This window comes from Meriones unguiculatus, chromosome 1, assembly GCF_030254825.1.
Source record: "Meriones unguiculatus strain TT.TT164.6M chromosome 1, Bangor_MerUng_6.1, whole genome shotgun sequence".
NCBI classification, from domain to species: domain Eukaryota; kingdom Metazoa; phylum Chordata; class Mammalia; order Rodentia; family Muridae; genus Meriones; species Meriones unguiculatus.
In genome coordinates, this window is record NC_083349.1 from 79536749 (window position 1) to 79562971 (window position 26223).

The following is a 26223-nucleotide window of genomic DNA, read 5'->3' on the forward strand; positions in this document are numbered from 1 at the left end:
AGATGATAGCCCCTCGGGTTTTGATTGGCTATATCCTTGGACCACTTAATACCAGGGCCAACATAACTATTCTAGTCCCCAATAGCAACTAAAGCCTTGAACTGGGTCCTCATTGCAGCATCTACCCTGGCACGATCTTCAGAATCTCATCTTTTGGGGATGCTCTCAGGAAAAAGCTGATGGTCTAGGATTCCTTAATGGGTGGGGAGAAGAGGTAAATTGTCTCCAGGAATTCTATTTTCAAGTCCTTGACCAGGTGGCCCAGCTTGGTGACAGGGATCCACTCCTTGTCTTTGGCTTTACCTCCAGAAGCCTCACAGCTTCTATTATAACCTCAGTCCCCAAGGCTACTGCCAAGTCCTCTGCAGAAGCTGTTGTGGCCTTCCAAGCCTGGACCAGAGGTATTCTGCATCATCCACTGTTTGCTGTTTTCCTGAAGAGGAGGATGATATAGATAATTCTTAAACAATTCTTTCTTGGCTATTCTCAGAAATAGCACAAATAAAACCATTCTTTAAAAGTAAAATTTCTTGGGCTGTACCCATTTTTATTGGTTACTTTTCTCGTGCTAAGATAAAATGCCATATGGGTCCAGAGGGTTGAGTTTATCATGGCAGGTGAGGCATAGCAGTGTGAAAGTGAGCATGAAAGTAGGAGCAGGAAGATGAGATGCAGGCATAGTGCAGAGAGAGAAAGTGGAGTGAGGTTTTAAACTCTCTTAAGCCCACCCCCAGTGATGCACTTTCTCCAATGAGCCCGCCAGCTTCCCAGGCATCACCACCAACTGGGGACCAAGTGTTTGCATACCAGGCTCTGGAGAATGTTCTCATTCAGGTCATTGCACTATCTGTCTGAGTTAGCCGTCTAGCACTGGGATAAAGCCCATGACCAAAAGCAGCAGGTGGGAGAGTGGGCTTGTTTCGTCTTATTCTTCCAGGGCACATCACAGAGTGAAGGCAGGGAAGGAGCTCACAGCAGGAACCTGGAGGCAGGAACTGAGGCAGTGGTTATGGAGGAGAGCTGCTTACTGACTTGCCCTGCTCCTGCACACCCCCTCTCCCCGGCTTGCTCAGCTTGCTTTCTTAGATCCAGGAGCCTGTGCCATGGCCGACACCACTGCCAGCAGGCTGGGCCTTTTCTCATCCATCAAGAAAATGCTCCACAGGCATTTTCTCAGTTGAGATTCTCTCCGATGACTTTAGCTTGTGTCAAGTTGATCAACAAACAAATAAAACAAAACAAAAACACAACAAACTAACCAGGGCAATATTCAGCATGATGAGTGTTTTTCACATGACACTAATACTTAAAAATAACACAAAATTTGACAATGAAAAAATAATTTGTATAATTTTGGGATGTGTCTTGAGTGAACTATAATTTATAGGGGTAGATAATACATATTTGTATGGAATACTGAATTACACATAGCTTCCAACACATGGCAAAGTGCTCTGTATGTATCTAAGAAAAAATGTTGCCATTTCCCACTCCAAACTTGAAGTTGGTTTGAGCAAGGTGTTATTGGGGGCATTTAGAATTGATTTCTCTTTGTTTAAACACAAAGGCTCTACAAAAATCTGTGTTATTTTGATGAGTTTTTTTTGTAGCCGGTGTATCTATATTTCTCTATGTTGTCCCTCTTGCTGTGGATTTCCATGACCTGTAAGTATCAATGACACCTCAAAATTTAATGTAAAATAGCATAAGAACCACTAGTTCTTTGGTAGTTTTTGGTATGAAAGATGCATTGTGATTATCTGAGTCCCATCTATGGAAAACAGCAGTGGCCCATCCTTCAAGAACTCCCTCCAAAGCCATGGTGCTCTTGCTGAACCCAAGTCCCCACTGTATCCTAGTCTTGTCTGGCTTTCTGCTCTAAGTCAGTAAGACCAGTAAGAGTCAGTGTGACCAAAAGTGTATTTGGTTTGTCTGAAGGGTGCAGATTACTGGGTGCTTTATGTGGTGTGTGTCACTGTTTCCTAAACAGACTGCAAGGAAAGAGACTGTTAACATGGACCTAGGAAGCAGGTTTGGCTTGGTGTCCTGTGAATGTCACCTGTGTAGGGCATTGTGAATTCATGGTGTACTTGAATTCTGCTGAAGCCAGAATGGAGGAAGCTGTGCTGGATGCCTTTCTGGGATCAGGAGAGGAAAATAGGTTAAGAAATGGCCCAAAAGAAATATGAACAGCAAATGATGCTGACACCAGGGGCAGCTGATCAGGTAGTTGAGCAGGAGAAGGCCTTGAATTTGGCTAATAAGAAGTCAAATTACAAAGAACAGGAGCACAGAAGTGAGTGAATGCATGTTTCTCCTACATGGTAGAGTGAGCACCATCTCCAAGCATACAGGGAAATATGATAATTTCATGTGCAGAGTGATCCCGCATCTTTGTGTGGCTACAAAAATGCCCCCTTTATTTCTTCCTGTGATGATTTTTGAAAAAATTCATAACCATAGGCAGAGGAAAACTTGCCCTGGGAAGTGGCACTTGCCTGAAAGCTGTCTGTGCCTAGGAGCGGACGCCATGGGCCAGTGCCTAGGCTGTTCTATTAATAGCACTGAGCTACCCAGCAGGTGACACTGGGCCAGAGAACTCAGCCTGTTCTTTCCCCATGGATTCAAAAGCCAAGTTCATGGAGTAGGCATGAGACAGGAAGAGGCAGCAATCCGATGAGCTGGCCTTACAGGTCAGAATGTAGCATGAAGATCTGTGAGTGTTCTCATTTTGCTGAGGCAGGAGGCTTCCTGGCTTCCTCTTCCCATCTTCATGCTGTGTGTGAGAGAGAGAAAGAAAATGAGAATATTCTTTTATGCTCTGAAAACATACCTTGCTTGGTCTCTGTTTTCCCCATCAGGAAGCAGAAAGAAAAATCTGAGATGAAGAGAGAAAGCAGAATAGGAAGAAAGGGAAGGGCCAGGCCTCCCAAACCCAGTGCAACAACTGTAAGTCAACCCCTCCCCAATGCTGATTGTAGCCAGCAGGGTCCTTTGAAGAGACAGAAGAAGCTGGCTACAGGGGAAGGTACGAAGGCTCCAGGTGTGGCCTGCTTTGCCCCTACAGTGCAGACAGGGGCAGCGTTGATATGGAAAGCAAACAGAAGTCCTCCGCGGTACACACAGGACAGCTGGAAGTGGAGGAGCCTTTTACCCTCATTGTACTTCCCAGAATCCCATGCTCTTTTTGTTTATTTGGGCCTGGGGAAGGGCATTTGAAGCATAATCTAGGCTGCTGGGAAAGCTTTGGGGGAGGATCATGAACTTGGCTGACAGTGTTCATGTGTGCATAGCCCTGTTCTGTGGTTGTTGTGGTTTCGTGCAGCCTCTGACGGGAAGCTGGCCGCCATACCTTTACAGAAGAAAAGTGACATCACGTACTTCAAAACCATGCCTGACCTGCACTCGCAGCCCGTGCTCTTCATACCAGATGTTCACTTTGCCAACCTGCAGAGGACTGGACAGGTACTACTTTTGCTCACAGCCTCCTACTGCCCTCCTCAGGGTGTGCTGGTGTGTACGCAGAACAGGCCACAAAAATAAACTCAAGCAGCAGGGGAATGGCAACACAAAAAGTAGGTTTTTACAGAAAACATTGTCTTGGGAGGAAATACTGGCATGCTAAGGCAAAGAAAGGTGTGAGCTGTTATTAGAGCATTGTTGACAACAGGACAGGAGAAAGCTCCTCATCTGCCTGTTCAAGTTGTGGTGTCTGTGAAGCAGACTCGGTCAGTGCACATATCGCCACCTAGTGGTGAGAGGTAAAACTGTTTCATACACTTCATACATACATTTGCCCAGAGGAGAGAAATTAAGATCTTGTCAACAATTTTTTCCTTAGCAAATTAGTAGTTCTCATTGAGTGGATAAATCATTAGTCATCTGAGGGAAAAAGAGTGTTAGATCTTCCTTCAAAAACACAATAGCCAAGTCCTATGGTTATATCTACAAATGAAATGAAGGATTGGAAATCAAATAAATATTCAATAATTAAATCATTATGACAGCTTAGTTTTGTGGAAGATTATGCAGACACTGAAATTTAATGATGAAAACTATGCATCCACAGGAGAATTAATTATGATTTTGTTCAATAAAAACTAAAAGTAGGGTACTGGTGTGCAGGGTCTAGCACTCCAGTGCTGACGGAGCTGAACTGGAGCTTGCTCAGGGTTTTTCCTGTGCTAACTGAAGACTGGTCCTCTATAAGGGAAGGTTTACAGAATTCTCGGGTGATGCTGATGTTATTTCCTTTACTCTTTAAGGTTACTTCTCCCAAGGGAGAAAGGAAAACTGGAGAAGAAAGAAAAGATGTTTCTTAGCATCAGCCCGAGTTTGTTTTGGCCATACTAATTGGGACTTTAATTTTGCCTCGTTTTGTTTTCTTTTGAATCCAGAATCCGTAGCTGAAAGGATTGTTTTGAGAAATAGGAGCATTATGACAAACTCAAGTCCCCTCGCATTCTAAGTGCTGGGACTTGACATCAGCCTGATTTCTCAATCTTGCAGCTTCTCCTTTTTCTGGAGAATGTTTTATATAGTGACAAGGCAGCTGTACAAGCAGAGGATCATGGTGTTTGGGGGGGTTGCATGTGTGCATATGCATGAGTGTGTGTGTTTATTTGTTTCTCGGTTCATGATATAATATGATAATAAATATATTCATACTTTTTGCATGGAGTACATTTCTACTAAAATTCATTTTAACATTTCTATCTTGTCTTATTACATAGGAACCAATATATAAGAGGAAAGAATATGAATATTGTATCTTGTCCAGAAAAGACAGCCAGCAAGGCTGTGTGTGAGAGAGAGAGATGGTTGCCTGCATGTGCCACCACTGTCTGGCACTGTCTGCAGGATACTTCAGTTTCTCTAATTCTGATTGTGCTTGCCACTGCTCGTTCCTAATGACACTTGTCCTTGGAGATCTTCCTTTTGCCACATGACCTTTAGAGCATGAAGAGAGTTAATGAATGAAAAACTGAAATAAAAAGAGGAAGATGTGGCTCCCCTTAAAGTGTGGAGATTTTTATTGTATATGTAAAGGACAAAGCAGGCAGAGGGAGGATTCCAGGCTGAACATGGCCAGCTGACTAAACGGGCAAGGAGAGAGAAGTAAGAGAGAAGCCAAGAGCTGCCACCAGGTTCAAGAGGCAAAGAAAGCCAAAATGGCTGAGTTACATGCTGTTGGAACAGGAAGTCCAGCCAAGAGAGGAGTGTAGGGGAGGGGTTGGGGTGAGGTATGTTGAGAGGAGCCAAAGGTCCTGAGGGATGCTGGCCCAATTTGATATGTGAAATAGGCATCCCAGTTAAATATTTGTCCACCAGTTTCTTTGCTGACAGTTTACCCTTACATTTCTGTGGTGATGGGAAACAAGGGTAAGCCCCCTTTGACGAACAAACACGCGGGAGCCAGCACAGCCTTTCTAAAGAATGTGTTTAGATCTTACCAACAGATTTTCTTATTGTCAGGAGCAACATTTGGCAGAGAGCCAGAGTAACCTGATCAGATCAGACCAGCTTAAGCTAGAAATAGTCACATTTCTGAATTTACTTTATAAAATCTAACACACACACCATTGCTAATCAAATGTATCTTTTTTCCTCTTCACAGATAGTTTGTACAGTCAGACAACTCATTCAGATTTCTGTTTTATCCTGTCTGACATGAGCCTCTTGTTTTCCCCACAGGTGTATTACAACACAGATGACAAACTAGAAGGGTAAGAGCAGTCCTTCATTCTAAGCACATAATGTTTGTTTGTGGGGTGGCAATGCACCTTCCCAGCCTGGGCCGCCCTGGGCAGGAGATGGGACCTTCCCGTGTGCTGTGACCTAGAACGGAGAGAGGGGCAACAGGTGGTCACCTTTTCCTGCAAGCCCATCTTCTGTGCCTTCCCTTTCTCCCTGTGATCTGCCTTTGACTAAATGGTAATTTTGCAAATATGGCCCATCCCTTCTAGTGCACTGTTTGTTGAAATCTTTCTGATAGCTCTTGCTTCCCATCGTTTCATCTCAGCACAAGATCTGGTTGAGAGTGTAAAAGCCTTTCCTGCTTTCAAAACTGCCCGAGACACAAACAGCTCCTGAAGCCTTACTCAAGGTGTTGAATGGGGCCTGAGTAGGTTGAGAACCTGTTCACTGCCCTGTGGGTTTGGGGTAGGAAGTTGTCTTCTGTATCTTCCAGATGTGTCCCTCTGGCCCCATCTTTGCAGAGAATATATGCCCACCTATAAATGTTTAGGGGCAGCTAACTCTTCAGTGTAGTTTCTTTCCTTAACGCATTTTATATACTCAGAAGCTTGCAGGTATGAAAGGGCTGTTTTAAGGTCACGAGATGACTCTTCTAGGACACAGTAATGTTGGTAGCACATTCTCACGGGGTAGGTGTTGAGCTGCCTTCTATTTGAATATTGCCAGTGACGAATGCTCTCTGCATATGAGGAAGCTCATTATATTATTTCTAAGAGCTGGGTGGTTTCAGCTTTTAGAGTTTAAAGGAGGAAAACTGTACTTTGGCTTATTCTTTTGGAACAATATAGGGCAGAGGCAGGGGCAGATGCCAGAGCTGTTCCTCTGTGGCCTCTGCCAGTTAGAGAATGTCATTTAGGCTTCCAGTTTCTTGAATGACACTGCCTATGTTTAGTATGATCTTCTCTGGTTAATTAATTCTTTTTGGAAACATCCTGACAAACATACCCAAGAGTGTGTTTTACAAATCTTCTTAGGGTCTCTCATTTCATATTGGTTAACAGTTGAGATTATCATAGCACGTTCTCTCTGATAACAGTGTTCAACTTCTGTCCATTCACTCCTGCTCTGCTCTCTGGATAAGCCTTTTCCACCCTCAACATTCAAACTTCTATTCTTCCCTGAAACTGTTCTTAGTTAAAATATAATTTTATCTTTTAATATCTTAGTTTCTCTCATGGGAGACTACTAAATTTATACAACAACAGCAAAAAAAGGAGCATTTTGCCTCTGTGTAGGTTTGTGTACCAGTTGCATGCCTATTGCCCATGAAGGCCAGAAAATGGCATTGAATCCCTGGAACTGGAGTTACAGATGATTATGAACTGTGCTATGGATGCTGGGAATTAAACCCAGGTCCTCTGGAAGAGCAGCCAGTGCTTTTAACCTCATAGTTCTCCAGCCTGACCACTAAGTTGGTTTTGTTTTCTTTTTATTTGCTTTTGTTTTCTGAATACATGTGTTTAGAACCTCCTGAATTACAGATTATGTTGGGAACTCTCTTATAAGCCGAAGGCTATATTTTTCTCTTAAAGCAGGCTAAAACCACATTCATTCCTTAATACGTATTTTATGCTTATTGTTTGCATGAGTTGTGTATACCTAACATCCCAAGATAAATTTCCTACAAACCATAGTCAAACTTTCCCATTCCTATGTAAGACACTACATAATTGGTGAAGGAAGTATAGCTGATATTGCTGGCTTTATTCCTGAAGCAGAAGTTTTCAAGTGACAGACCAAGGGCCAGATCTTCTTTTGGTGGGGGTGGGGGTGGGCAGGGTCTCAGTCTGTAGCCCTAGCTGCCTGGAACACACCATGTAGGCCAGGCTGGCCTTGAGCTCACAGAGATCTTCCTCCTGAGTGCTGGGATTAAAGGTGTGTACACCACACAGCCTCAATCACCCATTTTGAATGGTCTACAGACTAAGATGGTTTCAATAGTTTAAAAACCTCCAGTGAAGACTGGCATTACATGATCAGTGATATGAAGTACACCCGAGCCTCTGCAAGGAATGTTTTTCTGGAACACAGCTGTATTAGTTCCTTCATGTGTTCTCTATGGTTTCTTTGGTGATACAGCAGCAGAATTGAGTGTTACAGTAAGAATCTGAAAAACCTTTGCTGCTGGGCCCTTTTCAGACAAAGTTTGCCACCTTCCGTCTCAGAGGAAGACACTCTCAAAGGAATTAAATTAAATAACCCCCAGGCTGCTTAAGACTGGAACTTGTCCAGCACCAAATCTCTAAAATCAGTTGTAAATCCTTTAAGTATTGATTAGAAAGACAAGCATAGTGGCTCATGCCTCTAGTCCCAGAAATCAGGGATCTGAGGCAGGAGGATCAAACATTTTGGCTAGCCCAGTCTGTCTAGAAAATAAAAACTCCCATTTCAAAAACAGAAATGGGTAGTTTGTTCTTTTTATCTTGGGACAGAAATAATCAAATTTCAGTTGGTTGGAACAAACAAGTGATTAGACCTATGAATTCTAATCTTTAAATCACATATTTTATAAAGAGACAGCATGGCGTCATGAAAAGAATGTTGGCTTGAGCTCAGGAAGCCAAGTCCATCCTCTGGACTGTTGTTTATCCACATGAAGCCTCATCCAGCCTTCCTGTCCCTAACCTCCATGTCCTCAAGTCTATACTGAGGGTGCTGTAGAAGGCTCTCTCTCTTACATCCCCAGCATTTGGCATTTTGCTTAGTGGTATTCCTGAGATAAAGTTCACAGGGAGTGTTATAAAGGGGAACTTTAGGAGAGTGTGAAGTGATTGTGCAGACCCATCAGCCTGTCTTTTGCAAGCTAAGTGGCCAGTGACCTACCTGTAACTCCACTGGTCTCTCCATAAGAATTGCCTGTGTTGTTGCGTAGTCATCCATTCCAAGGACAGCCATGTCCTGTACTTCCATACATCTCTGAGCAATGTGGGCAGGTTAGTGCCTCTGTGTTAATGCATGCTGGGTCCTTGGCTATTGCTATATGTTAAAGTAATAGCACTCCCTGGATGCATTGGCTAGGTTCTGAATGCTTTTGTGTGTATTCTTTTCATAATAGGAAATCTGGGAGATTTCCTATTATCTCCCAGATTTCCTATTGTCTGCCATTAACAGTGAGGAAAAAGGCCTTGAGAAATTTGGAAACTTCTTCAAAGTTGTCTAGCTGGTACATGATAGAAGCACAGGTTGAGCCAGTGCTTCTATCCATAATTCCCAGTACTCACCAATGTGCCTCCATTGCCCCATTTCCTCAATTCTAGACCCATGCATGCCTGAGGGGAAGGCACAGGGGTGGGGGCTGGGCATATCCTATTGTGTAAGCTTTCTGGTCTTTACCAAGGCCTAACCTTGTTTCATCTCATGAGCTCTCCTGGCAGGGCAGACAGATCTCAGAGCTCTGAGGACACTGTGTGTGCTCATCTAGCCCTGAGGAGGTACTGACTTCAGTGGCATTGTCACAGCAGCCATCAGGACGATGGATCAGGCCAAGCTTGTGATTTTGAGTTAGCTTCACTGTTTGCGGTAGTTAAAGAGGCTGGAGAATACCCCGCAGAGCATGTCTGTGCCTTGTGCTCTCCAGAAGTTTCACCATAAGTCCTGGTAGCTTTGTAGCCCTCTCCATCCTTGCTCTTGCATCAGACCTAACATTTCTCAGGATTTTTTGGATGAATCTTAATATTGTTTGTTGCTTCCAAGGGTCTTGTTTTCCTTGTGATTAACCCCACAAGCCTATGGCTGAGTGTGCTGCTGGCCCTGGGGTTTTCTAACTGATGGCCTCGTGATGGAGATGATGTCAGGGAAAGCTCTGCTCTGTTGCTCTCTGATCCTTTGAAAATGATTATATAGTGTCACTGAGCTGGGCACAAGAAGGCCTTCAGCCTGCATTCTTCTCATTAGAATGCGGGTAAGTCATAGCTGCCTTGTTTGGTTTTGCTTTGAAAAATAAATGAAACTACTGGATTCATAACATATAAAACTTACTGACTCCTACTGGGTTTATAGATTTGAAAGTGTTTGGCCTCCAAGAGAAATGTGGTTTATCTGAGATACTATTTTAATGACAAAGCCTGCTGTGGCTTGGATTAAGTTGTTCTCAAAAGTCAACTGAACTGGAAAAAATATAAATGAATCTTACTTTGTGAAGCAGCTTGACTCACACAGCATGAGAAGGTATCTGATAACATTTCAGGCAATTTACCAGTTATTAACCTAATAGTGCCTGGCTGCTATGTGTATGGATTTTTTTTTTTAATCTTCTAGTTCTAAGTTCACTAGTTCATGGTCACTACTATTACAGTTCTAAGTTCTTGGTCAGTTCCAAGAGGAGACAGTATCATGCCTGCTTTTATGACAAAGCAGCAAGGGCAAGGCAGAGGCAGCAGTGTTCTAAAAGTTCTTTACTGCCTTCAGGTGAGACCTGAGTCGTAGTTTTTTCCTTAGCTGTTTCTACTGTTTGACATAGAGGAAATAAAATAAGATGGCTCTTGATAGGCTATCTTCAAAAGCATCTCAGATTTCTTGGGTAGCTCTTTCATGAGATGGTTCCCTTGAAGGTGGCACATGCGAATAGCCTTTTTTCCTATTAGCTGAATCACAGTGTGGAAGGCTGATAACACATTTGAGCCTTCTGTCATTGTGGACACAAGGGCTAAGATTGTTCTTATTCAGCTGCCTCAGAGTGCTCGGGACGTAAGTGAGCAAGGCGGAGATGTGTGTTAAGAAACTCAGTTGGCTGATGCTCCCTTTGGAGGTAAATTAAGTACCGTTGGTTTTAGTGATATAAGCTTCCAACATGGATAGGAATGTTTTCAGACTGTCCCAGGTAGTGTGCATGTGCTTTTATAAGCTGGGTCCCGACCAAACCGACTTGGGAAGTGTTGAATGGCTCTCTGGTGGCAGGAAGCTCACTCAGGCAGAAGTCACAGTTTTGTGTTACCCGCAGGACTGGGGTTAATTACTGTGTCCATCTCCTATGTGAGACCAGGAGGTAGTGAGCTGTTTGCTCTGGGTGGAAAATCTAGTCTTCTCTGTTCTTGCCCTCAGCCTGTGATCATCAGCATCTTCATTGTCTTCATCTAGCACTTTGGTGGTGCTTCCCCTCAGTCCCCGACACTCATGGAATTCTCCCGGGAGCCTCCTGTAGAGAGCCTCCTGTAAATTTAGCATTTTTATTATTTTTTAAACCATGTGTGCATTGCATGTGGGTATGTACACGCATGTGCAGGTGTTAGTGGAGGTCAGATGCATTGGATCCCTCGGAGCTGGAGGACAGAAAGCTTAGCCCCCTGCCATGGTGCTAGGAACCTAACTCTGGTCCTCTACAAGAGCAGTGTACAGCCTTTATTGCTGAACCACCTCCCCAGCCTCCTTTTAAATTGTATTAAAGTAATTAATTTTTATTTGCACATAATATTTGTACTTATTTATCTGGTGAGGTACGATCACTTGACAGTGTAAATAGTGTATACTGATCAATTTGGTGTAATTAATACTTCTAGTTCCTCAAATATTATCATTTCTAAGTCAACAGCCTCCTTTTAGGAGACCGAGGAGCAGGGAAGTTGAGCAACATGCCAAATTTGTACAGTAATAAACTACAAAGCAGGGATTTTAAATCCATCGAGGTGAAGTCCTGTCCTAACCATTCTGCTAAGTGATTGCTAGACACTGCCTCATGGGCTAGTCTTCAGAGAAATGATCATTTTCTACAAGTCTGCATCTATGCCTGAGACTAAAGAATTGTAAATCTCCACTTTTCTGAGTTCTCTTCTAATTCCCTTAGTCTGTCTGGAAAGCATAAGAACTTTGAAAGCAAATGCAGAACTGACTCCAGAGAGAATGTTCTGGTCTCAGTGGAGTGGGTTGAACCTTCACTGTGGCAACCAGGAAAGGGAGAACTGTAGGAAGCCAGGACAGTCTTCAAGAGAGGTCTGTTGAAGTGGCCTGTGTTGTCTCCTGTCGGGAGCTCACCATGAATGTGAGAGGCTGCTGCAACTTGGGTGCCATCAGCTTTTCCGTGGTCCTGACCTTCTGAACAGAAAAGGAGAGGCAGGCTCAGCAACCTCCCTTTTGTGGCTCCATCTTTCTCCCTTAGTGGGGATGGTGGTGTAGAGCCTGCAGGGGAGGACAGGTCAGTACCCTGTGGTGTGACACTCTCTGATGTATTTAACCATTTCTGCCTGTCTTCTCCAGCAGCAGCGTCCTTGTTAAATGGATGTTCAGGCCCATGGAAGAGGAGTTTGGTCCGACACCGTCTAAGCAGATTAAAGAAGAAAACGTAAAGCGAGGTATCTCTCCTTCCTGTGTGCCACTGGTGTGAAGGTTAGGGAGTGTCTTGTCAAGAACTCACTCCCTGAGACTGAACCATTCCCAATCCTGGTGGGCTTTCCCTCATATGGGAGGTTACAGGCTTTTCCATTACAGGCCTTGGAGGAACGGTTATGTGGCTCCCAACTCCTCCAGCAGGGAAATACATAGTTCAGAGGACATTGGCTCTGTGAGTGCGTCTCATGAACCAGTGATTCAGAGATATTCAATAGATAAAACAATTAACAACAGGTTGGGCACGCCCATATGAGATGGTGGCTCCCAGTTCACCATCACTTGTTTTCACCTCCATTCCTTGGTGTCTTTTCCTCCCTGACTTTACTTAGGAATAGGGCAGAGTCATAGGGAAACCAGGAGTCACACTGGTGTGTGGAATTATATTTACAGCCTGGTAGCTGGTCCAATAACTATTTTTCAAAGCTTGTGAAACTGCCACCAAAATTGCCACTACAAATTGTATTGGCCTATAAGTAAAAGTTAAGGTATGGCTTCTGAAACTTTGAATTCAGACACAGAGGGCGCTGTAACCTACCAGCAGTAAGAACCACCTCCACGCTACCTCCAAGAGCTTCTCTTTGGAGAAGGATGGAGACATCACTGGGCCCCTTGCTCTGAGCAGGTGCTTGGCTTGGGTATTGAGGGTTAGTGGCAGCTCCTACTTGTCAGAAGTCGCTCAAGAAGAATGGTGACAGTTAACAGCAAAGCCATCGTTACAGGTTGTTTTTCCTTTGCAGCCACTTGTCAGGGTAACTGGGTCAGAGTCATTTTGGGGCTCCACAAGAGGCTGCCTGCCTTTGACTGTGTGATGTCTGGGATGTTCAGTGCTGGTTCCTGTTGTGGTTGGCAGGATTGTTGCCATTGGTACACCCCAGAATAAATCTAATGAAAACTGGCTCTGTGGGCAAGCCCTCTAACAGTCTGGAGCCCAGTATGGCCTCTAGGCTAGCTGTCAGCAAGCCTGACAGGGGAAGGCTGAGACTGCCCCACCTGCTCAACAAAACAGAACAAAATGAAGCACCTGAGCTCTTACCAGCCACCCCTGAGCAACAGGAAAAGCAATGGTTCAAGCTGAGGCTATTTATTAGTAGTGCTAATTTTAATAGAATGTAATCTCTCTAGGGTCATCCTGATGGAAGTTGCTCTTTCCCTCTCTTTCTGTTGTTGAGAGCTTCAAGAAGTTACAGAATTTCCATCAAGTAATAGCTGCCAGTATGTCTTCCTCTTGAGTTTACTCTTCCTTATCTGGATGTAGCCAGGGTCCGCATTCTAAGTATTTTTCTCACACTGTTCACATTGCCTCCTTTTTTGATAGCCTTTGGGTTCTAGGCAGCTTAACTGACATGGAAGTGATGCAGGATTGCTTCAAGGGACTAAAGTTGTAAACTTGTAGGAAATGCAGTCAGTCTGCATATTTACTCGGCACTTCTGTTTTGGTGTTTGATAAAAAAGGCACCAGTGCCCAAGTCTGCCTCTCTCCTTCCTCTGCCTCTCCTCCCGTTACCACAGTCACCGCAATCTACTTGAACATTCACAGGCCACAGAAGGGAGTTTGGGCAGAACCCCTGTCAATGTGGCCTTTATATGCACAGCTTTAAGAAAGCCTTTGGGACGGAGGGGGAGGGGAGACATGGAGTTTGGATTTGGCTGATTTCATTTCCCAGTCCTGCCTTTGTTTTTCTGCTGATGGTGATGGTAGCTAGCTAGATGATAGTTGAGATGTAGGCTCACCAGTGTTTTGCTGTTATTGTTTTTGCCTGGGGCAGTTTTCCCCAGTGTGGACAGATGAGGGGTTTCAGCTTTTTCTTCCCTTGGGTGGGAAGTTACACTGCTGCCAGAGGATAAAAAGAGTAGCCCTCTGGAATGCCAGACTGCACGTGAATGACAGTGGCCAGTTTTTTGTTTCTTTGTTTGTTTGTTTTGTTTTTGTTTTCTGGGAGCTGCCCTTTCAGCATGATTGCTGGAGTGGTGGGCACAGGAGGAGGACTCAGTGGTCAGGGGAAGCAGAAGCAAGGGTGACCATGTTTGTGGGACCCCACAGGTGCATCTTAGCCTCCCGAGGTCCATTTACATTGCTGAGATCGGCAGTGCCTGCCCATCTTAGCCTGCACACTCCCCAGTTCAGAGCTCTTACAGAGAAGTGAAAGGAAAGCTATGCCCTCGCTGGAGGGCACAGGGGCCACACCTACTTCCTGGTTGCTTCTGTAGGTTGAAGACTGAGCCTCTCTGTGTGCTGGGCCTAGATGAAGCCTACCACATGGACCTTATTTCCCAGAACTGGCAGCAGGCACCTATGTGCTGGATGCTAGTGTCCTACTTCACAGATTATCCAGACAGGGAAAGATTAAGTCATTAGGGTCACAGCAGGGGCTGAGCTGGACTTGCACCCAAATCTGTGATTCTCTGCATCCTAAGTTCTTCCTGGACTGTCCTAGGTGCTACCCTGGTACCCTTCCAAGCCTGTGCAGGAGAATGTCTGCCTGACCTTCTCTTCTCCTGGTGTCATTCCTTTCTAGATTTGGTGCTTCTATGCTCTTCACAACTCAGAGATACTTGAATATCTTAGCCTTCTCCCTTACCTCACCATGGTAGGAGCTGTCTGGAAAGCATCCTCTTTTTGGCTCTTTCTTTATGACTCTCACAATGGTGTCTAGGTCAACTGGTACCTGCCTGTCTCTCCTAATGGACCATAAACTCCCTAAAGGCAGAGAATGGGGTCTATTAGCTCTCTGCCTCAACCTCAGCTCTTGGTATATACAGCCTATGGCACCCAGGAGCCTTCAGTGGTATTCACTGAATGAGCACAGGGAACAGTAGTCATGAGGAGACTGTGTGCCTTTCTTGAGAAACTAAAGTGTGGATCTAGGTGGCAGAGCTGGTACATCCCAGTAGTCATTGGCCTGTTGGCAGAGCAGGTGGTGTCAGCTTGAGACTCCCATGTGACAGGAGTCACGCTGGCTCTCCCCTTCTCTTGCAGTGCTTTTGTACGTGTGGAAGGAGAGTGATGACGTGTTCGACGCCCTGATGCTGAGATCGCCCACAGTGAAGGGCCTGATGGAAGCGGTAAGCCACAGCCCCCTCAGCCTCCAGAGTCCATGCCCTGCCACCTGGGCAGAACTTAGGTGGCTCCAGAATCAGAAAGAAAGTGAAGAGTCGAGTTCTTTGTAAATATCCATGTCTGTGTCAGCCTATCAGTGTGTTAAGACAGACTTTTGGAATAACAGCCAAATTCCTATTGGTTCCAGACTAATCATCCCAGTCAGATGCTTTGGAGGAAGGATAACATGGGGCTTTCGTTTATCTGTTTTAATAAAACCAAATTAGGTGCATATAGTGTCCAAATAAACACAAACCAAAAAATGTATGGTGCCTTGTTGGCTTGGGTAGCGTATTCCAAAGTGGAGAGAGGACATGCTGGTTATGGGGAAAGATCTGCTGCAGAACTGCAGTGGTTTGAGATGATTCTCCCCTTCTCTCCACTGCCCTAGGCCAGGGTTAGCAGCACGACCTAGGGAAAGCTGTGTTTTATTCACACGCTGTTCACCTAGCTTTGACTGTGCCTCAGTATGAGCAGTTTCAGAGACAGCTGTGCAGTAGGGGATAGGCTGTGACAGTGATGGGGACCAGCGCTGCCTCTCACCTCTCCTGGGGGCTGCTGGTCTGAGAAATGCATTGTATGGGATATTTGGGCTTATGGCTGAACACTGCAGTACGTGAGGAAGTTCCTATGTGTAGACCACACAACACAGTGGCCTGAGATCACTTTCATTTGTACTTTTCCCTGGTGTGTGTCCATGCTAGAACATGCTACCAGCGCTTCCTTCTCTTTACTGGCAGAGTAATCATTCACTGTATGAACACAACATACTTCATTTTTTTTTCATCCATTCAGCTGACAGGTCCATGTGCTTTTCCTTCTTGGGGTGCTCCTGAGAATGCCCTGCTGTGAATGCTCATGGGCTACTTTCTGTTTGGACATCTGTTTCCAATTCTTTAGGAGTATATACAGAGTAAAACTGGCAGGAAGACACAAAATGCCCTCTATTACACGATTCAATTTATCAGTCCAGAATCAATGACTTCTGGGAGAGAGAAAGCAGGCAAGTTTGCCATGGGTTGGGGAGCAGAAGGAAGATCTACACTAGTGCATTTCCTGTGGAAGTGATGAGAATGTTTTGGAACTTGAGAGAACAGCTGTGTGATATTGTGAATGTATTGTGAGTGTCTATCTACAGTTCTGAGTAGTAATCAGAAAAAAATTAGAAGAATGTGGCCATGGTGGGTTTCATACTGCTCCCACTCTGGCATTTCATGACCCTGGTCATTCTGAGCAGAGCAGCACTATCACTCTCCAGAAAGCGCAGGAGGAGGCTTGGCAGCTTTTTATTTGTCATGACTTGTGGGGACTATTGATTTCTATTCTACTCAGAGCAGAAACAAATCCAGAAGCAAATGCAAGAAAGACTATGGAACTTCTAATGAACTATGATTTTTGTTGTTGTTTGTTTTGTTTTGAGACAGGGTCTTACTGTGTAGCCCCAGCACTGACTGTATAAGCAAGGCTGGCCTATATAATTCAGAGATCCACCTGCTTCTGTCCCGGTAGTGCCAGGACTAAAGGCTGTGTCACCACCATCATGGGCTCTGAATTTTAAACTGATTAGAAAGAACAGATACTACAAAAGGCCTAGAAGGGATGAACCAAGATTTTTTTTAATGACCTTGAAATTGCTGAAGGATGGATAAATGGTCTACAAAATAATGTAAAATAGTCAGATTTCTCTGAACATCATTGCCCACTTCCATACCTTAGTCTGGTTTTTAAGAGCAGATAAAATAATTGTTTATAGGAGTATCTAGAGGTTATTTCAATGCACATTCTTAGTCCTTCCTGCTGAAGAGGCAATGTTGCTGAAGATTCAGGCTGACCTGGATTCTTGCCTCACCTTTCTGAGCACAGGGATTATGGGACTGTAAGCATATACCACGAGGCCTTGTAGGAATCCATATTTAACCAACTCCTAGAACAGCCTGAGGGATGGATACCACAGATCTAGAACAGGTTTGAACTGCTGTGCTATGCTGGGATCCTGCTTTGGTCCTTGGTGTCTTTTTTTCCTTCTGTAACCTCTGTCTACTTTCATAAGTACCCTGAAGATGTGTTCACACTGGACCACTGTGGAACAAAAGGTCACTTCACCTACTCAACAGCAACTTTTCTAACTTTTCAGCCTCCCTTCAACTCCTGTGTTGTTTTGGTAGATGGTAAATGGGGGTGAGGCAGGGGAATAGGTAGAGAGAGCTGCAAGCCTTGGAAACTTCGGGTTCCCTCCATGGCTTTAGTCATAGTCTTCAGGCAATTCTGGCTTCATCTTCCTTTCAACTTGGAACAAAAAGTTTCTTTAACGTTTAACACAAACTACCTGCTTGCTTCTGGAGTGTTACAAGTGGGAAAGGTGGTCAAGAAGAGCCTTTTCAGGGTCCACAAGTGGGCTGGTAGTGATCTACAAACCAAGTTCATTGACCTTAGGGGTGTCAAGACCACAGGCTCTGTCGAAGGGGACCATCAGCGTGGGATGGAGGTGGTGTCTTTTGAAGAACACTAGAGCTTACTAATGTAGTTCTCTTCTTAAAAATGATTTATTTGTTTTATGTGCATTGGTGTTTTGCCTGCATATATGTCTGTGTAAGTGTGTCAAGTCACTTGGAGCTGGATTACAGTCAGTTGTAAACTGCCATGTGGGTATTGGGAATTGAACTCAGGTCCTCCGGAAGAACAGGCAGTGCTCTTAACCACTGAGCCATTTCTCCAGCTAATGTAATTATATCCTGAGTTGATTTGTGTCTCTGTGTGAGGTAGGAAAACTGACTGGAATGTGGATCCGCCGAGAACCAGGATATTTTATTATACTCACATTTACCAGTACATGTTTGTATGTTATAATAAATATGTACATGGGTATATAATATGCATGTGTAATGTATGTGTATTCCTATATATTGTAATATGTATGCATAAAATGAATACATAAATTTATACATCATCTCTCCATATCTAGAATTTGTTTCACAACTTTCCATAATACTAAACTTCATGAGTACTCAAGTCCATGTATTTTATATAAAATAGCATATTCCTACGCAACTTCGGCAATCCTCCATCTGCTTTAAACCATCCCTAGTTACACTACCTGATGAATGTAAAAGCTATGTAGATAGCATTGTTTAAGAAGTAATGGCGGGGGAGGGGCAAGATGGCGGCACTGGGAGGACTCTCATTCTGAGCAGCAGCACAGCAGGATCAGCACAGTGACCAGCAATCAGAACTCTCAGCCATAAAACACAGTCATTGTGTTTCCCAGGTGAGAGGATACCCCATGGTGGGGGATTCAATCAGCTTTTAACTCAACCTGCTAAACCGGGGAAGAGCTCCCGGTTCCGCCAGATGCTTGGCTGCCGGCCGCCAGCCCCAGCCCCAGCCCAGAGCCACAAGCCAGTGTCTCTGGTCACGGTCCCAGACTGAACCGTGTGCACCACACTATCAGAGACTGGAATTTTCAGTCGAGAGATAACCCCAGGGTACAGGAAACGATTGGGACCGGCCTTAGGTCACCCAGACATCCCCTGGAAAAGACTCGGGCGGGTTCCACGGGCACCCCAGGAGCCAGCCCGGAGCCAGAGCCGGGGACCCAGGTTCCGGCACAGAGCCCTGCCTGCCTGCGCGCCTGATTTGCCGCCGGACATAGAAACGGCGGGTCTGATCTCAGAGCACTCAGCTCACCCCCAACCTGAAAAGGTGCCCGGAAAATTACCCATCTGAGGGAGGCACTCAGGCTCCCAAAAGCCGCAAAGGCAGACACAGGCAGTTTCTGCGCACCAGACAGCTGGCAGAGACTGAGCCGCCATCACACAGCTGTGCTCCAGGCACAGGCAGTTACTGCGGCCAGCCAGCTGGCGGACACTGAGCAGTGTGCACCAGGGCAAAAAAAGACACTGGGAAGTCCTGTCTCCAGAGAATCCACGGGGAAGGAAGGAAACTACTGACCTAAATCACCCAATCCTTCCCTAGAAAAAGTCTAGCAGTCTAGTGGGGCCAAGGCGCCAGCACTCAGCTGTGCTCCAGACATAGGCACAAACATTTGCTGCGCGCCTGATGTCCAACTGGGTCACAGCAGCTGATCATTAAATTTACAACAAGAAACCCAGAGACAGGGCAGCTACCCTCAGGACTTCCCTGGGTGAGAGGAGAACCTTCTCGACTAACAAAGACCACAGTTACCACTCAGGTCTATATCCTTGAGGTGAGCAACTCCTGAAAAAACACCAGCCATCCAGGGACTATACCCAAAAAGCTGAGAAGACATCCTTCAGGAAAAACCAGCTTTCTGCAAAGGGGATTCTCTCCACCACAGGATCCCCAGGAACCACCAGAAAATAACCCCAAACACCTAAGATAACACAATGGGTAGAGGCCAGCGTAAAAGCTCAAGCAACAAAAGACAGAGCAATATGACATCTCCAGAACCCAGTTACCCAGGGGCAAGTAGCCCTGGACACCCCACCATAACTGAAATCCAAGAAGATGACCTAACAAGTATGCTCATGAAGATGATAACAGAGGAAACAAATAAGATTCATAAAGACATAGAGGAACATAAACTCAAACAGAATATTGCCATCTGTAAAGAAATAGAGGAAGCTGCAACCAGTTTATGGCCTTTAGAAAGGAAATGCTTAAAAGACTGAATGAAATGATAGAAACAGAGTTGAAGGAACTAAAAGAAAAACAGGAAAGTACAATCAGACAGGTGAAGGAAGTAAACAAAACAACTCAAGACCTGAAGATAGAATTGGAAAAATTAAAGAAAACACAAATGGAAGAAATAATGGAAAGGAAGAATCTAGGGAAGAAAACAGGAACTACAGAGATAAGCATAACCAACAGACTACAAGAGATGGAAGAAAGAATCTCAGGTGTAGAAGATACAATGGAAGAAATCGATGTATCTGTCAAAGAAAATGTTAAATCCGAAAAATTCCTGACACAGACCGTCCAAGAAATGCAAGACAATATGAAAAGACAAAACCTAAGAATAATAGGTATAGAGGAAAAAGAAGACTCCCTTCTCCAAGGCCCAGAAAATATTTTCAACAAAATCATTGAAGAAAATTTCCCCAACCTAAAGGAGAGGCCAATCAGAATACATGAGGCCTACAGAACACCCAACAAATTTGACCAGAAAAGAAAATCCTCCCGCCACATAATAATCAAAACAGTAAGTATACAGAACAAAGAAAAAATACTAAAAGCTGCAAGGGAAAAAGGCCAAGTAACATATAATGGCAAACCCATTAGAATCACACCTGACTTTTCAACAGAGACTATGAAAGCCAGAAGGGCCTGGACGGATATCATGCAGACCCTAAGAGAACACAGATGTCAGCCAAGGCTACTATACCCCACAAAACTCTCAGTCCTCATAGATGGAGAAAACAAGATATTCAATGACAAAAACAAATTTCAACAATACCTACAAACAAATCCAGCATTACAGAAGACACTGGAAGGGAAAATACAACCCAAGAAAGCTAGCTACATTCAAGAAAACACAGGAAATAAATAACCTCACTGCAGTAAAACAAAAAGCAACCAAGCACACAACAGTATGACCACAGCCAACATCAAAATCAAGAGATCTAACAGCCGCTGATCATTAATCTCTCTCAACATCAATGGACTCAACTCTCCAATAAAAAGACACAGATTAACAGAATGGATACGTAAACTAAACCCAGCAATCTGTTGCATACAAGAAACACACCTAAGACACAAAGATAGACATTACCTGAGGGTAAAGGGTTGGAAGACGACTTTCCAAGCAAACGGACCCAAGAAGCAAGCAGGAGTAGCCATTCTAATATCTGATAAAATAGACTTTCAACCAAAATTAATCAAAAGAGATGGGGAAGGACACTTCATACTCATCAAGGGAAAATTCCACCAGGAAGACATCACAATCCTGAACATCTATGCCCCAAATACAAGGGCACCCACATTTGTGAAAGAAACATTGATAAAATTTAAAGCACATATAGATCCCCACACATTAATAGTGGGAGACTTCAACACCCCACTCTCAACAAAGGACAGGTCAACAAAACAGAAATTAAACAAAGAAACAATGTCTCTGACAGAGGTCATGAATCAAATGGACCTAACAGACATTTACAGAACTTTACACCCAAACACAAAAGAATTTACCTTCTTCTCAGCACCTCATGGAACCTTCTCCAAAATAGACCATATAGTGGGTCACAAAGCAAGCCTCAACAGATACAAGAAGATTGAAATAATCCCATGTATCTTGTCTGATCACCATGGAATAAAGCTGGACCTCAACAATAACAGAAATAACAAAAAGCCTACACACACATGGAAACTGAACAACTTGTTACTAAATGACAGCTGGGTCAGGGAAGAAATAAAGAAAGAAATTAAAGTCTTTCTAGAAATCAATGAAAATGAAGACACAACATACCCGAACTTGTGGGACACAATGAAAGCAGTGCTAAGAGGAAAGTTCATAGCACTAAGTGCCTTCAAGAAGAAATTCGAGACAGCTCATTCAAGCACCCTAATGGCTCACTTAAAAACCCTAGAAAAAGAAGAAGCAGACACACCAAGAAGGAGTAGACGGCTGGAAATAATCAAACTCAGGGCTGAAATCAATCAATTGGAAACAAATAAAACAATTCAAAGAATCAATGAAACCAAGAGCTGGTTCTTTGAGAAAATCAACAAGATCGACAAACCCTTAGCCAGGCTAACTAAAAGGCAGAGAGACACCACCCAAATCAACAAAATCAGAAATGAAAAGGGGGATATAACTACAGACACTGAGGAAATCCAAACAATCATTAGGACTTACTTCAAAAGTCTATATGCCACAAAATTTGAAAATCTAAATGAAATGGACAATTTTCTTGATCGACTTGACTTAACAAAGCTGAATCAGGACCAGGTAAATCAACTAAATAGTCCTATATCCCCCAAAGAAATAGAAGCGGTCATCAAAAGTCTCCCATCCAAAAAAAGCCCAGGACCAGATGGCTTCAGCGCAGAATTCTACCAGACCTTCAAGGAAGAGCTAACACCAATTCTCTTCAAACTATTCCACAAAATAGAAACAGAAGGAATATTACCAAATTCATTCTATGAAGCCACAGTCACCTTGGTACCTAAACCTCACAAAGACTCAACAAAGAAAGAGAATTTCCGGCCAATCTCCCTTATGAACATTGATGCAAAAATACTTAATAAAATACTTGCAAACCGAATCCAAGAACACATCAAAGATATTATCCACTATGACCAAGTAGGCTTCATCCCAGGTATGCAGGGGTGGTTCAATATACGGAAATCCATCAATGTGATCCACCATATTAACAAACTGAAAGAAAAAAACCACATGATAATCTCCCTAGATGCTGAAAAAGCCTTTGAAAAAATCCAACATCCATTCATGTTCAAAATATTGGAGAGATCAGGGATACAAGGCACATATCTAAACATAGTAAAGGCGATATACAGCAACCCTATAGCCAACATCAAACTGAACGGAGAGAAACTTAAAGCAATCCCACTGAAATCAGGGACAAGACAGGGCTGCCCACTCTCTCCATATCTCTTCAACATAGTACTGGAAGTCCTTGCTAGAGCAATAAGACAGTTGAAGGAGATCAAGTGGATACAAATTGGAAAGGAAGAAGTCAAATTATCAGTATTTGCAGATGATATGATAGTATACGTGAGTGACCCCAAAAACTCTACCAGGGAACTCCTACAGCTGATAAACACCTTCAGCAAAGTGGCCGGATACAAAATTAACTCAAAAAAATCAGTAGCCCTCCTGTATACAAAAGACAAAAGGGCTGAGAAAGAAATTAGGGAAACAACACCCTTCACAATAGCCACAAATGACATAAGGTACCTCGGAGTAACCCTAACCAAGGAAGTCAAAGACTTGTATGAAAAAAATTTCAAATCTCTGAAGAAAGAATTAGAAGAAGATATGAGAAGATGGAAAGATCTCCCATGCTCATGGCTTGGCAAGATTAACATAGTAAAAATGGCCATCTTACCAAAAGCAATCTACAGATTCAATGCAATGCCCATCAAATTACCAACACAATTCTTTACAGACCTGGAAAGAAAAATTCTCAACTTCATCTGGAATAACAAGAAACCCAGAATTGCTAAAACAATCCTCTACAATAAAAGATCTTCCGGAGGTATCTCCATCCCTGATCTTAAGCTGTACTATAGAGCAACAGTTTTAAAAACTGCATGGTACTGGCATAGAAACAGAATGGTGGATCAATGGAACCGAACAGAGGACCCAGAAATAAACCCACACACTTATGGACACCTGATCTTTGACAAAGACGCCAAAACCATACAATGGAAAAAAGATAGCATCTTCAACAAATGGTGCTGGTCTAACTGGATGTCTACATGTAGAAAAATGCAAATAGATCCATACTTATCACCCTGCACAAAACTGAAGTCCAAGTGGATCAAAGACCTCAACATAAAACCAGACACATTAAATCGGCTTGCAAAAAAAGTGGGAAATACCCTAGAACTCATTGGTACAAGGGAAAACTTCCTGAACAGAACACCAACAGCACAGGCTCTAAGAGCAACAGTCAATAAATGGGACCTCATGAAACTGAAAAGCTTCTGCAAAGCAAAGGACACCATCATCAAAACAAAGCGACCACCTACAGATTGGGAAAGAATCTTCACCAACACTTTATCTGACAGAGGACTCATATCCAGTATATATAAAGAACTAAAGAAGCTGAAAAGCAGCAAACCAAGTAATCCACTTAAAAAATGGGGAACAGAGCTAAACAGAGAATTCTCTGTAGAGGAATACCGAATGGCAGAGAAGCACTTAAAGAAATGTTCAACCTCACTAGCCATTAGGGAAATGCAAATCAAAACAACCCTGAGATTTCACCTTACACCCATGAGAATGGCCAAGATCAAAAACTCAAGTGACAACACATGCTGGAGAGGTTGTGGAGAAAGGGGAACCATTCTCCACTGCTGGTGGGAATGTAAACTTGTACAACCACTCTGGAAATCAATCTGGCGCTTTCTCAGACAACTAGGAATAGCGCTTCCTCAAGATCCAGCCATACCACTACTGGGCATATATCCAAAAGAGGCTCAAGTACACAAAAAGGACATTTGCTCAACCATGTTTGTAGCAGCTTTATTTGTAATAGCCAGAAGCTGGAAACAACCCAGATGCCCCTCAACTGAAGAATGGATACAGAAATTGTGGTACATCTACACAATGGAATATTACTCAGCAATGAAAAATAAGGAAATCATGAAATTCTCAGGTAAATGGTGGGATCTGGAAAGGATCATCCTGAGTGAGTTGTCCCAGAAGCAAAAAGACACACATGGTATATACTCACTCATATAGACATACAACATAGGACAAACCCACTAAAACCTGTGCATCTAAAGAAACTAAGCAAGAGAGAGGACCCTAACTAAAATGTTCAATCCCCATCCGGAAAGGCAAAGAGGATGGACATCAGAAGAAGAAGAATACAGGAAACAACCTAGGAACCTACCGCAGAGGGCCTCTGAAAACCTCTGCCCTTCAGACTATCAAAGCAGATGCTGAGCCTGATGGCCAACTGTTGGGCAGAGTGAATGGAATTTTAGGTAAGAACTGGGAAATAGTAAGAGCTGGAGAGGACAGGGTCTCCACAAGGAGAGCAACAGAACAGGAAAATTTGAACACAGGGAACTTCCCAGAGACTCATACTCCAACCAAGGACTATTCATGGAGATAACCCAGAACCCCTGCACAGATATAGCCCATGGCAGTTCAGTGTCCAAGTGGGTTACATAGTAATGTGAAGAGGGACTGCCTCTGACATAATCTGATTGGCCTGCTCTTTGATCACCTCCCTCTGGGGGGGAGCAGCCTTACCAGGCCATAGTAGAGGACAATGCAGCCACTTTTGATGTGAACTGACAGACTAAGATCAGAAAGGAGAGGAGAACCTCCCCTATCAGTGGACTTGGGGAGTGGCATGCAAGCAGAGGGAGGAGGGAAGGTGGGATTGGGAGGGGAGGAGAGAGGGGCTTATGGGGGGATGCAGAATGAATAAAGTGTAATTGATGAAAAATTAAAAAAAATAAAAAATAAAAAATAAAATAAAATATAACCCAAATTAAAAAAAAAAGAAACTTCTTTCTTTGCTCTAAAGTGGGAGATATCACTTTTCAGTTTTCCGGTATTCCTAATTGAGCGGTCGACATAAATGTGATTTATTTTACAAAATTGTGCTTTGTCTTTTTGTTCTTTTGTTGGAAACTTGTTTCTGTGCACTACAGTGGGAGATATCACTTTTCGTTTTCCTGTATTCCTAATTGAACAGGCAACACACATGTTACTTAGTTTACAAAGTTGGGCTTTACATTTCTGTTCTTTTTTTGGAAACTTCTTCTGTGCACTACAGTGGGAGATATCACTTTTCAGCTTTCCTGTATTCCTAATTGATCGGGCGACACACATGTGATTTCGTTTCCAAAGTTGTGCTTTGTGTTTCTGTTCTTTCATTGGAAACTTCTTTCTGTGTTCTAAAGTGGAAGATATCACTTTTCAGTTTTCCAGTATTCCTAATTGAGCGGGTGACCCAAATGTGATTGATTTTTCAAAATTGTGCTTTGCCTTTTTGTTCTTTTGTTGGAAACTTGTTTCTGTGCACTACAGTGGGAGATATCGCTTTTCAGTTTTCCTGTATTCCTAATTGTGCAGGCGACACACGTGTTACTTATTTTACAAAGTTGTGCTTTACATTTCTGTTCTTTTTTGGAAACTTCTTTCTGTGCACTGCAGTGGGAGACATCACTTTTCAGTTTTCCTGTATTCCGAATTGAACGGGTGACACACATGTGATTTAGTTTCCAAAGTTGTGCTTTGTGTTTCTGTTCTTTCATTGGAAACTTCTTTCTGTGCTCTCAAGTGGAAGATATCACTTTTCAGTTTTCCTGTATTCCTAATTTTGAAGGCTACACACATGTTACTTAGTTTACAAAGTTGTGCTTTA

The 26223-nt window shown here is 43.5% G+C and overlaps 1 protein-coding gene across 1 annotated transcript in view; it reads right to left on the reverse strand.

Annotated features, from left to right (window-relative positions):
* Positions 1-535: 535 nt before the first annotated feature.
* The window catches only part of Nrcam (neuronal cell adhesion molecule), a 509489-nt gene continuing 483801 nt past the window's right edge, over positions 536-26223 (reverse strand). Inside the window, exon 34 of the mRNA XM_060392024.1 lies at positions 536-2776. Within this exon, the coding sequence (XP_060248007.1) occupies positions 2772-2776 (5 nt within the window). The 3' untranslated portion in view covers positions 536-2771. The remainder of the gene's footprint in view (positions 2777-26223) is intronic.